The sequence below is a fragment of the Thunnus albacares genome, chromosome 16 (assembly GCF_914725855.1).
Source record: "Thunnus albacares chromosome 16, fThuAlb1.1, whole genome shotgun sequence".
NCBI classification, from domain to species: domain Eukaryota; kingdom Metazoa; phylum Chordata; class Actinopteri; order Scombriformes; family Scombridae; genus Thunnus; species Thunnus albacares.
Genome location: NC_058121.1, coordinates 14901601 through 14914618, shown reverse-complemented (window position 1 = coordinate 14914618; position 13018 = coordinate 14901601). Strand labels below are relative to the sequence as shown.

The 13018-nt window shown below is 40.4% G+C and overlaps 1 protein-coding gene across 1 annotated transcript; it reads left to right on the top strand.

Moving 5' to 3' along the window:
• The first annotated feature begins 1921 nt into the window (after positions 1–1921).
• znf513a (zinc finger protein 513a) lies at positions 1922–12996 on the top strand. Its single transcript, XM_044329727.1, has 5 exons — positions 1922–2149; positions 3419–3555; positions 7265–7399; positions 9426–10196; positions 10309–12996. The coding sequence occupies exons 2-5, from the start codon at positions 3516–3518 to the stop codon at positions 11265–11267; spliced, it is 1905 nt and encodes a 634-aa protein (XP_044185662.1). The 5' UTR covers positions 1922–2149; positions 3419–3515; the 3' UTR covers positions 11268–12996.
• The last annotated feature ends 22 nt before the right edge of the window (positions 12997–13018 follow it).

Below are 13018 nucleotides of genomic sequence, written 5' to 3'. Positions count from 1 at the left end.
AAACAACATTGATGTGAGTGGTCAATTTATATCTTTTTCCCACAGTGGACTGTCTGTCTAATGTGACAGTGGACTGAAACTTTAAGGTTTGACATATCCTTACTTGACTGACAAAGTTTTCTATTTAAATAACAGACACACAGGCCCAGAGATGAAAAAGATTTCAGTCGTGATGACATTAGAACTACAACTACCATGATTCAGTGAGGCACAGCAACCGGAAATTATTTTCGGAAGCGGAAACCTAACTAAACGGAAGCGAATACAATAGAATCAAGATGCATCCCGCGGGCAATAATAACACTTCTGGTATGCTCTGAAGGCCTTCAAAATAAAAGCATTTAGGTTTCGGGCTATTAAAAAAATAGTTTTACAGCACTTTAATTTAGTCTTTTTATCGTCACCAATTAAATAAAACTCTACTAATTACTGTAAAAACTACAATTCTACAATATGAACTATTTTTGGAATCAACTACAAAAAACCCCCAAAACAACAACAACAAGACACAGAATAAACTCGGATTCTATTAAAACAGATTCTATTAAAATGTAACTGAGAATGCAAAAGCATGGCAAAATCAGCTTTGGTACGTTGCCATCTACAGTAATGCTCTTCCATATGAAATTGTAGAAAATTTTGTGATTGAAACTGGAAAACAAAAAACAGGATGTGCTTTCTCATTTGCTGCAGTAGCTGCAAGGTCATACTGACCCAGGCACACCAAGGGACAAGTTGATTAATGTGACCTATTTTATCTTGAGCAAGCTACCTAAAGGTGTCTTGTTTTTCTATTTGTGGTAAACATTGGACATCTTCAACCAGCAACTGGTGCTTTGCTACTATACCTTGTATCCTTGCAATGCATTATGTAGTTGATATTTATTGCACCCATTTATTTTTAGATAAAATACTCTTTATTGGCACTAAAAATGAAAAAATATGTAAACATTATCCATTATCATCCATTATCTTGCACAAATGTTATCATTAAAGAATGTACAATTCACATTTTTGCTCCCACACATCTAGAAATCAAATGACACTGTAAGAATGAAGTAACAATCAAGAGGCATATTTAACTGTATAATGTGTGCAGTTTTGTGCTAAATTTAAGTGATAGGCCAGTTATAGCAGAGGTAATAATAGATAATACAGATAAAACAAGTAAATAAGATCCAAAACATAAGATATAAACAAGATAAAATTATTTACATATTTACAATAAATACCATCAGTATAGAAAAAAGCCATAAGATAAAGGTGAATCTTAAGTAGAGATTTAAAAGAGGACTATGAAATTGCCTGCCTGAGATCTCCCGGCAGCTGAGGGGCCCGAACAGCAAAGGCCCGGTCACTTCTAGTGACATGTCCAGATTTTGGACCCATTACTGTAATGGGGCCCTGCTGAAGGATCTCAAGCAGCGATCAGGCTCATAGGGAGTTAGCAAATCACAGATATAAATAGGGGCCTGACCATTCAAAGCTTTAAAAAGAAGCAGTAAAATCTTAAAATCAACCCTAAAAGTCACAGGTAACCAGTGAAAGACAGCTAGGATTGGTGTAATGTCGCTTCTCTTAGTAGCCTGGCAGCAGCATTTTGTATCAACTGCAGTCTTTGGATGTTTCACCTGCTGATACTAGAATAAAGTGCATTGAAACAGTCAAGTCTGGAGGAGATAAAAGCATGGATGACCTTTTCTAAGCCTGCAGAGGAAATGAATGACCTGAGCTTGGTTTGCTGTGTCAGTTGGGCAAAGCAGGACTGCAACACTTTGGTCACTTTAGCATCAAAAGACAACTCTGAGTCATGAATAACAAACAGGTTGCAGGAACATTGTTAGATAAGGCAGCCAGACTAAAGGAGAGATTGATAACTGCTGGCGCCAGAGGAGGTAGTTGTCGCTTTAACTCTGAAGGATCCAGACCGGAAGCCACGTTGTTGTTGCTGCTGCTGGCTCACAGTCGAATCAGAAAATCAATTAAGTTATGAAAAATACCATTAATTGCCTTTCTTTGTCACCGCAGCTCAAGAAGAAATGGCGGATCTCCAGACGCAGTACATTTGAGGAAAAACACTTAACACCTAATGGGGTTCACACCGACGACAGAAACCATCACAATCGACAGGAATACTTACGTTTTTTAGGTAAGTTAGCCCGAAAGCTAACCAGTGAAGTTGACATTAGCTGCTCGGCTAATTTAGCTGTAGGTTACCATGGTTCGCTGTGGCTCATATTTACTGATATTCACTTGTCTGTCGTTACTAATGTTACGTTTGCTGATGAGGAGGCGGTTGGATTAGCCACACATTAGGGTGTTTAACGTTAATTTAACACCATTTTCACCAAACCCTGCTGACATTTCTTGTTGTACAGGTGCAACATTTGCTTTAGGCTCTTTGTGGACACGTTTTAATTAAATTGTTAGCTGACTCGCTTGGCTGCTCTCTCTCTCTCTCTCTCTCTCTCTCTCTCTCTGTCTCTCTGTCTCTCTCTTTCGTATTACAATAACGGTGCTAATGTGTGTTAGCCATTTTGCTGAAGTAGCTTGATTGCTACATAGAAGTGTGTTTTCCGTTCGTTCACGTTGTAAATAGACCAGCTCGAGTCCAGCTTGTACATTGAAATGACATCTGTAGTTAATGTTTAGCCACCTCTAAGAAATATCCACTGAACTGCTGAACAATATGGCGTTAATGGTACAGCTGCGCTTCAATCAGACATTATACAGCTGCTGAACACTGTGATAGATTGTTGACATTTGAGTTAGTTACACAGACGTGAAGCAGAATAATGTAGAAACAGGATTTGTTTTGGTTTCATCATGACTGTCCACTTCAGACTTGTCACTTTGTATTTCAGCTCAAGAAGAGACTTGATCACATTAAACTACCAGTCAGCTATTAATAATGGTAACTGAAATGTGTGATGTTCTATTCATGGGTAGATGGAGCTGAAATGATCAGTCGGTTAATCAGTTAGTCCGTTCAACTGAAAATGAATAGTTAATAGTTGCAATTAATTAGTGTTTGTCATATTTTCAATTAGAAAATGGTACAAATTCTGTTTCCAGTTTTTAAAATGTGAATATTTGCTGGTTTTCTATGATAGTAAAATTTACCTCTTTGGATTCTGGACTGTTTGTCAGACTATTGTCATTGTTGTCAGGCTGTTTGAATACGTCAGTTTGGGTTAGGTTATGGCGATGGTAATTTTTTTTCACTATTTTCTGAAATTTTATTGACCAAACAATTGGCAGACTAATCGATAAAGAAAGTAATCCTTAGTTGCAGCCCTGGTAGATTTGACTAACATGACCTGTGCCATCCTATCAGTGTTTTACAATGGTCTGTATATGTCTGATGTTACGATACTAATCTAAAGATGTGTGTGTGTTGTCTGTCTTGCATCTGTAGAAATCCTCCAGAATATCTCCCAAACATATGAGAATGAGCTGATGGTTTTGGAAGTCTGCAAGAAGACGCTGCAAAAAAGAGAGAGGCTGACTGGAAGATGCCAAGAAAAAAACAACAGAATCCACAGCCAGTCAAGTGTAGGTGATCACATATTTTGTTCATTACGAGTCATGTCTTTACTGTAACATCATACAGTAACTGAAAAGTTTCACATTTTAAAGTGTAACTTCACCCGCAGGTCTGAGCCTCACTCTGCCCACTGCATAATTTTGAAAAATGCTAAAAAGTGGGCAAGGGGCTGAGAGGGAGGAGGCAGGAGGATGTAGGTACCAGATTGTCTCAGCCTGCCAGATCGGCTCAGGGTCCTGCGTTTACAAATGACATTACACATTATGATTGGTTGTACGTTTGAAAGTGTACGGATGCTGTGCGCTCGTGCCTCAGACTACCATTTAAATCAGCAAATTTTGATTGTGTGATTGTTTGTGTAGAGAGATCTACATCTAATAAAATGTAAATGCCAAACTTTACATGTAATTATTTATATATAGGTGCTGTGCATAAATGTCTTGCTGCAGTCTGGGACAAATATTTATTTGAACAAATATCAATGCCAATATTAACATTTAAGACATTTTAATAATACAATCCCAGATGGATATTTTTAATGTATGTTTAATATTTTTTATGTAGACAGTGACCCATCTGTACACAATATTTTATTATTTTTTTAATTCTAAAATTGAATTCTGTGCTGGGCATAAATGTACTGCTGCAGTCTGGGACATGGGCTGCTCCATTATTCATTAGTAAAAGTACAACAATAAATTCCATGTACAACCCGCAAATGGAATTCAGTAAGGCAAAAATGCTGCAAAACTGTGACAAATCAGTAGTTTTCCCTGTCGTGATAGAGGAGATCTCAGTCGTATCTCCAGCATTCTCCTACCAACTGTTACTTAATACAATATCCTGATTAAGAGTCTCTCCTAGAACCATGTACTCGTCCCGAACCATCACAATATGGACTTTACGGTTCCTTGCACGCAGTTGTAAGAAGAATACGCAATAACCTAAACAATTACTGTCAAAATAGTTTAATAATCCACTAACTCCGACATGCAGAACAATAATTCTGAAGAGTTCCATCCGAAACGTTTAGGCAGCACATCACTTAGCTGTAGCATTGACGTATGCCAAAACCTGAAAAACGGATAAATTCTCCATAGCAAGACACGCACTAACTCCAAACAAGCAAAACTCATGCATTTTGTAAAGGACAATGTTGTTAAATTAGATCACACACAGCTAGGACCCCAAGCGGATCTGGCCAAGTCGGTCTGTGTGTGGACTGGCAGTATCTACATGACACATCCACTTGGTTAGGTTTAGGTTTGAGCAGTGGGATGGTTAGGGTTGGGGTCAGGGGTGTGTGTCATGTAGCATATTGTTACAGTGACAACATCAAAGGGGTGTGTCGTGAAGTAAAGTAGGTGTGTCATGTAGGTCTGCAAGACTGCAGACAGACCCCTCTCGATTTGGCAGGCTGAGCTGATCTGGTACCTACAGGACAGGAGTTGCTGAATGACAATCCCCTGGCCAGAGAAAAATAAGGATGATAATACTAATATTATTATGAGAGGAGCCAGTTGTCATTTTTAAATAAACCTGTCTTTGTTTATTTTCACATGAAGACAGTTTTAGCTTCAGGAGCTAACAGGAGCACTGACCTGCTGAAAGAAATCTGTCAGAACTGTTTGAAATCTGTCTGTGACTGTCAGCAGGAGGAAACGCTGCTGGCAGCCACAAAAACAAGAGAAATCCTCTTTGCACTTCATCCTGTAGCTCTTTAACTCTCTGGCTGTCTGTTCCTGCAGTTATCAGCTGGTGAAACCTTGTTTTAAAATGTAAAATCGCGGTCTAACCTGAGCTCCACCGTTACCGAACTTGTCCGCTGGAGCTCCGGTTACACAGCAATTTAATGTTTTGAAACAAGATTTTACCAGCTAATAACTGCAGGAACAGACAGCCAGAGAGTTAAAGAAGTATGAAATGCAAAGAGGATTTCTGTTGATTTCGTGACTGCCAGCAGCTCTTCCTCCCGCAAACAGTCACGCAGGCAGAGAGATTTCCTCCAGCGGGTCGGTGCTGTGCTGTCCCAGTGCCCGGTTTAGAATGAGATGACTGGATATGTTGTCACATGGTGGCTTTATACATAACCTTCTTTTACAGGTATAAGCTAAAAATGCTGTGCATGCTAACAAAATGTAGTCCTAAGTCAATTATGGAACCATGCACCTCTCAGCATGGCTAGGTATTATTCCTATACAAGGATGATATGTCTCCAAGTTGTGGGTTAGATTCACTATTTCTGTTATGCATAGAAAAGAACAAGCTATGACTAATCTATAAGGAGTCAATACACAGTCAATACTCCTAACTTGTTGTTGCAGAAAAGCCTAAAAACATACATCCAAGAGTGATGTTTGATATATTGGGGGGGGGGTTTTTCTCATCAGTACAATATTTCCATTCCCTCGGCTCAGCATATCAAAGCAAGACTGTCATTGTTTCCACCTATTAAATAGCCATCTATTCATCTAATTTGAGTGCCGTTAAAATGATCCGACTCCGACTGTGATAGATTACTCTCATTATGTCAAACACCAAAACGACCAGTAGATGGTAGCATGATGCAAGGACTCAAGGATTTGCCAAAAGGGGCTGTTCTGAGGATGTTGTCCTTGATTTGGCCTACAAGTAGTTTCCAGGAGAGTGACAGCTGTGTGATAGTGGTTTGGATTGCATCGAGCTTGAGAGACCAACGTAGGATTTCAGGCATCATTAGCTGTAACTGCAGTAAAAGAGCCCCATCTGTCAACTGTTACCAGGTCTTTTTTTTTTTTTTTAATATAATGCTGTTAATACTCTGTAAATTACATTTCCTGCTCAGATTAGATCAAATGTTTTACTTTTATACTGACAGTTAAAAAAAGAAGCATTTTATTTTTTCACTTGCAGACTTAAAGAGGAACTAGCTGATTGCATTTTATACAACCCATGTTTGTATACTCGACTAGCCTTAAGTTCATACTTCTTTTTAGTTTATTTAGCTTTAGCTCCGTAATAGTGGGGTAAATTAAACAAGTTTGATTAATGCTGAGTTTCAAATGGATTTGGGAAAACAACAGTTGAGAAAACAAACTCACCACAAAGTCCCTTTAGTAACTTTGTGAGGCTTTTGATCGTATCACACGATCTTTATCAACAGATGGAGTTTGACCAGTTGTCATGGAGCTGTAGATGAACACATTTCAAATAGACTTTCAGAGCAGTTCAAGGGCTTCTTGTCCATGTTGGCGTAAAAACTGAGGTTCAAAGTTTATTCAGAAACAGAAGTTGAGAAAACAATCTCACCACATGCAATTCAGCAATACGTAAGCAAGAAATCCTCCAAATCTACATCCATACTTAAAAAGTAATAGTCATTTGATTTCATTACCACAAGCCTCGTTCAGACAGTCTTCATCTGTAATAAATTATCTCATTTCAAGATTATGATTTCTACGTATAAGTACACCATGTATTGTTGTAACAAAATAGTATTTGTTAACCCAACCCAAAGATTTATGACCTTTTATATAATATCTCCATCCGGCTGCCAATAATCCTGGCTGTTGCTGCGAAACTCTGAAATTATGTTCTCTGCTCTCTGTGTGTCGTTGCCTCGAGGGTCAGCCAATAACATGGACATAAATTAGAAATTACCCTCCTCACAAGTTGTAATGAAGTGATAGAAGTCGTCAAATGTTGTTGATGGGCTCTTTTTTTTTTTCATGACCGCAGTGGATTCTGAAGATGGTGTAGCCATAGAAGCTCCAGGAAACCTCACCTTAGACACAGACTTCCTCCTCGGACAAGACCTTGAGTTTGGTGATCCTGATCATGACAGCAAGATTCTAGGTCTGGAAAAGTTCTCAGGTTTGTAAGCCAATTTTTTATTTATTTATTTTTTTTTTTATCATAACAAACTGCCTTTGACTTTCATTTGTACTGTATGTGTCCATTGACTTGTAGCAAGTCTCACTGTCTCCAAATGTTGCATGCTCCCCTTCCTGCTAAGTGTGCTGTATTAGTATATTTTATTGACATCTCATCCCACATATGGCAAATATATATTGATTATATAATAACAGGAACTAGAGGATCACATAGCCTGGTCCTTTATAGTACATTTCAATTTAGTCCATAGTTTGAACCACATCTGCTTGATGAAATGATGGTCTCATTATGTTTTGTATAAGCTCTCATTTTCACTTCCTGTCATTACCATGAAAATGTGGTATGAATCAGAGATTAAAATGATTTTTAATGGCTTTACCAATGAGGGAAATGTAGTGGTGGCTTCATTTATAAAAGTGACCGCAATACAAAGAGGACTCAAAGGTTTCGGTTTTTTTTTAGACTCTGTTTCTCGCCCCTCCGTGCAACAGTAAGAGAAATGGAACGAGCAGCTCATATTTCCCAGCTCTCTGCCAGAGAGAGTGATCTGAAAAATGGGAAAGTAGAGAAAGGAGCAGAGACACCATTATTTTATAAGGGTCATAAAAATACGACCATTACCATCAAGGACACCATTGTAAGAGGGCATTTATTCATCATCATCATCATCATCATCATCATCATCATCATCATCATCATCATCATCATCTGCTGCCTCTGCTCCCTCTACCCCACCGACATTATCGTTTCCCCCTCATCATCATCATCATCATCATCATCATCATCTACCCTCATCATCATTATCATCATCATCAGCAGCAGCAGCCTCACCATTACAGTCATCATCATTATCATTAGGCACCGTAATCATCCACGAGGGGTTTCCAAGGGGCAGGATAAAAGGGCAGCCTCGACGCTCGCCTTCCTCACATCCTCTCTCGGCATCTGAGGAGGAAGGTTGGTTAGATTCTGACTCGGTCGCTTCAGGAGCGCCAACTGAAGTCGGGACAGCGCTGTCATCTTAAAAGTTTTTCTTTCTACCTTCTGGGAAAAGCTTGTTTTTTTTTGTTTTCTTAAAATCTCAGATGGCACAACAACAGCTAAAACACAGTTGACCTTGCTCGTCGTGCTGTGAGTATCAGATGTTAGTTTCTCTGAAATTCACTCTTATCTGATTTTTTTTTTTTTTCTTTTTCCTGAGAAGAGAGATTGTCTCTGTCCTTAAGTTATCTCGCTCAGCGGGGATGTAGATAGAAGGGCACATTCAGGAACAGCGAGATATTGCTGGTTGTTTTCTTTGTTTGCTTTTGAGTTTAAAGAGATTTGCTGGAAAATACTCTGAACTGGATTTGCGCCTTCAAGTGTCTCACTTTTAAAACTGTGTCTTGTTATAACAGTCTCAGTGAAACTCTGTAATGTAAAATGTGATTTAAGGTTATATTGGTGACTCTGTTTTGATCTCATAATGGCAATTTTCTCTGTAATTTCACCCTTTGTGACTGTGGTGGTGTCACCATTCTCCGCACACTTGCCCCTCATCCAATCACATGGCTCCAGCCTCTCTACTGTGGAAATCGGATCATAAATCGTTCATTTGTTTTATATATTTATTCCTGTGATTATGTTGTAATGTCAGATTAATTTATTCAATATTAGCCATTTTGGACACCCATACAGCTGTGCTGAACATCTGTTATGTTTTTGTGAGTCTTCTCTCTGTATTTACTTTTACTGTACTTCTTCTCTTCCATCAGAGGTCTTGATCTCATTGAGAGAGCCTGTTAAATAAAGGTTATATATATATAATACAGCAGAGAGAGGAAAGTTGCAGATGCATATAAATCTAATTGTGACATGTTGTAGGTTTAGTGAATAGTAGTAAAGAAATATGCTCTAGTTTGTCGAGGTCTTTTGTCACTGAGAGTGGACTCTGAAGGTCTTCTGTGCTGAAAATCTGTGCAGTGTTTGTAAACATTTTTTCCTGTTTGTCTTGTCTCGTCCACAGAAGTAGCTGCTGAGATTGGTTTCTCTGTGTATCCTCTGGGTGATGAGGAGAGCCCTGCCTACAGCCAGCTCAGCATGGAAAGTGAAACGGACAACTCGCGCAGCACAACCGACAACGGGAGGGAAGACGAGGGCCGAGCAGCCCAGTCTGAGCCCAGTTTTCCTCCCTATCTGTCCTGCAGGGGCTGTGGACAGCTCCGCGATGAACCTCTGGGACCTGGCATAGACCTGGTTGGCCCTTATTGCCTTAGGTGCTGCAAAGCCTCCAGGGAAGCCAAAAGTACAGACTTCTGTTCACCTTTCGGAAGCATCAGCGGGATCCGCTCAGGTTCCCACCCGCAGCTCGACGGTGACGTGGTGGGAATCGGGATGGGCGACAAAGCACTGATAGCTGAGGACAAGTCGCCCAAACTGCACTCATGTCACATCTGTGGCTTCTCCTCACGTTACGCCAACCATGTGAAGCGTCACATGAAGACACACAACGGAGAGAAGCCCTTTAACTGCCCCTTGTGCACTTACGCTTCAGCCCAGCTGGTGAACCTGCAGAGACACCTGCGCATTCACACTGGTGAAAAACCGTACAAATGTGACAGCTGCAGTTTTGCCTGCAGTTCCCTTGGCAACCTCAAGAGGCACCAGCGCATGCATGTGCCCTCTACAGGGGCGGGACAGGACACCATGCCACGACCTACCGGTGGCCAAAATAGCCTGAAGAGGCATGTGATGGGGCAAAGACCCAATGAGGAAGAGCCTGGCGCTTCAGCCAAGGGTATGTATGATTTCCTTAATAAATCATTCCAATATTAATCCTTTTTTATTTCTATTTGAAGCCATCATAATCAACAATCTAGCATAAAGTAACTCAATCTTCTATTTTTCAGTTTCAGAGGTTGCAAGGCCATCGTCTAATCTGAGTTTGGGAGCTCAGAACAATGACTATCTTTCAGCCTTTGATGGCTTAAAGGGGGCATCGCCACCACCCATACCAGCCTCTAACCCAGCTCCCGGCCACCAGCCTCCACCTCTACTGGAGACCACAGGCGGCGGCGGCAGCAGCAGGGCGAGCAGAGGGGGCGTAGCAGACGGCGTCCTCCCCCCGTCACTTTTTCCGTTTACTTGCCGGTTGTGTGGCATTGTCCTGGAGGACGAGGACGGCTCCTCAGCCCAGATATGTGCCAAGTGTACCCTTGAAATGCTGACTAAAGACTCCTCGTCGTCACCCAACAGCCCCGGCGAGCGTAGCGACAAGGTGTACACCTGCGCCGCCTGCCCTTTCCTCACACACTACCCAAACCACTTGGCACGCCACATGAAAACTCACAGCGGCGAGAAACCGTACAAGTGCCCACAGTGCGACTACGCGTCAGCGCACTTCGACAACCTCAAGCGCCACCACAGAGTGCACACAGGCGAGAAACCTTACAAGTGCCATTTGTGCGATTACGCCTGCGGGAACCTGGCCAACCTGAAGCGCCACCAGCGTGTGCACTCGGGTGCCAAGCCCTTCCAGTGTGCCGTGTGCAGCTACAGCTGCAACCAGAGCATGAACCTGAAGCGGCACATGCTCCGACACACGGGGGAGAAGCCGTACAAGTGTCAGGAGTGCGGCTACACCACCGGCCACTGGGACAATTATAAGCGACACCAGAAGAAGCACGGCCTGGCCACAGACGGCTGGGTCAAAGTTCCAATGACTGGCAACGACGAAGACGAGGATGTAGGAAAAGGGATGGGAGTTGGAGTTCAAACTCATAGAAAAGAGGCAGGGGTCGATATGCAGTATATGCCCAGGGAGGGAGGGCAGACAATACACTCGTGCTACAAACTTGAGATTGTATAAAATATAACTCAGCAAAACTAAGCTACCAGCAACTCGTTTTTTTCTTGTTTTTCACAGAGCCTTTATATTGTTTTAGTGTGTGTCGGTCTTTTAGTGTTTTGTCGGATGTCTTCAGAGGCTGCTAATTGTTTATTCGTAGAATCTCGCACAGTTATGAAAAAAACCAACTGTTCAGAATATTTTGATGCCTTTCGAGTAAGGCACCTTACTCAACCGAGTGAGGGGGGTGAATCTATTCAGTTTGTCTTCTAATGGACAAGTGAAAGTCCTCTTACTGTCTCATCCTGTATGTTATATCACATTAGGCTAATTATAACATTTCCCTGTCATTCTACAACACATATCTAGTTCCTCATTGAAGGACAGAGAAAACTTTTTGCCCTTCTTACCAAATATTCCTCTATACATGGAACTCATGCACACATTTGCCTGAAATATTAGAGCTGCACTGTGTCGTTATTCATTTTTTTAAGGATGACTGTTTAATTTATTTTTTTAAGTTTTAAATGTCAGTGCCATGGGTTCAGGCTACATTGTTTTACTGTTTTTTTTTTTTTTTTTTAAACAGTGTTTTTACCTTCTTATCGCATTCACAAGAATGTAAATACTAATTCAGAACTGGTTTTGTCCTTGAGGTTGTTTTAACATGAAATTAGATTTAATAAGTTATGACCACACAGTGCAGCTTTAAGTGAAGATGGGTCCTTGTAAGGGCCAATATTGCGCTTTCTTTGCATTGGGGCATAAGCTCTGGTAATGGCATGCCTTCAGATTCTTTACTAATGTATGTACTACTAGCAAAGTGCTTTTTAATAGTACTGGAATTGTTTTACACTTGATAAACTATATCTGTAAATTAGGTTGTGTTAACCTAATTTAATAATCTCCTATATCTTGAACTTAATTGTCATCTAAGCCAAACCCCTCAGGATTATAAAGTGTGATTTGAAAGACTAAAGTGTTTTATTTTAACACTGAGAATGCATGCGTTTTGCATTTTAAAGGCCCTCTGCAGTCTTGATTAGGTGGTATGGTTAAAGAAAAAGCACATTCATACACACACAGATGCATTTGGAAGGTTTAGGACGAGTTTGTGGGAGGAAAAAAAACGTTGATCTCTTTTTATATGTAATTCAGGAGTGACATAAATCTTACATGAGCATGTTGTTCAAAGGATTTTCTTCCCCACAAACTTGCTATTCACATATCTTTAAATTTATACATCTTAAATGTATTCCTCTTGGGAAGAGTCTTTTTGAGGGCGACTATGTTTAATCAGCTTCCCTTTGATTACTGTTTATTATTGACTGTGAAATCAGCCCACTCTTGTTTTTTTACTTGAAAAAAAAAAAGATGACACTATTAGTAAGCATGTGAGTGTGTAATATTTGTTTTATTTTTTTAATGTGGCTGTAATACATGCTAGACGTGCATACTTTAATATATAGAATTGTTTTCATATTTTGAATGTGTGACGTGTCATTAAGTTACCATGGGAAAGATAATAGGGACTGTGATTTACGTTTACTCTCTTTGTGAATTACTATTATATGCAAGTGAAGTATTTTTCAGGTTGCGAACTTGCCATGATACAATGGAGCATTGAACCCACTGATTAGTACTGACATCCCCCCCCCAAGTGTTCATTTTTGTCCTTATGCAGTGTCTCATAAATGCCTTAAGTGAGGATTTCGAAATAAACACATGGAATTCATTTCATTGAATGTCAGACATCAGACTGGTTCTCATTT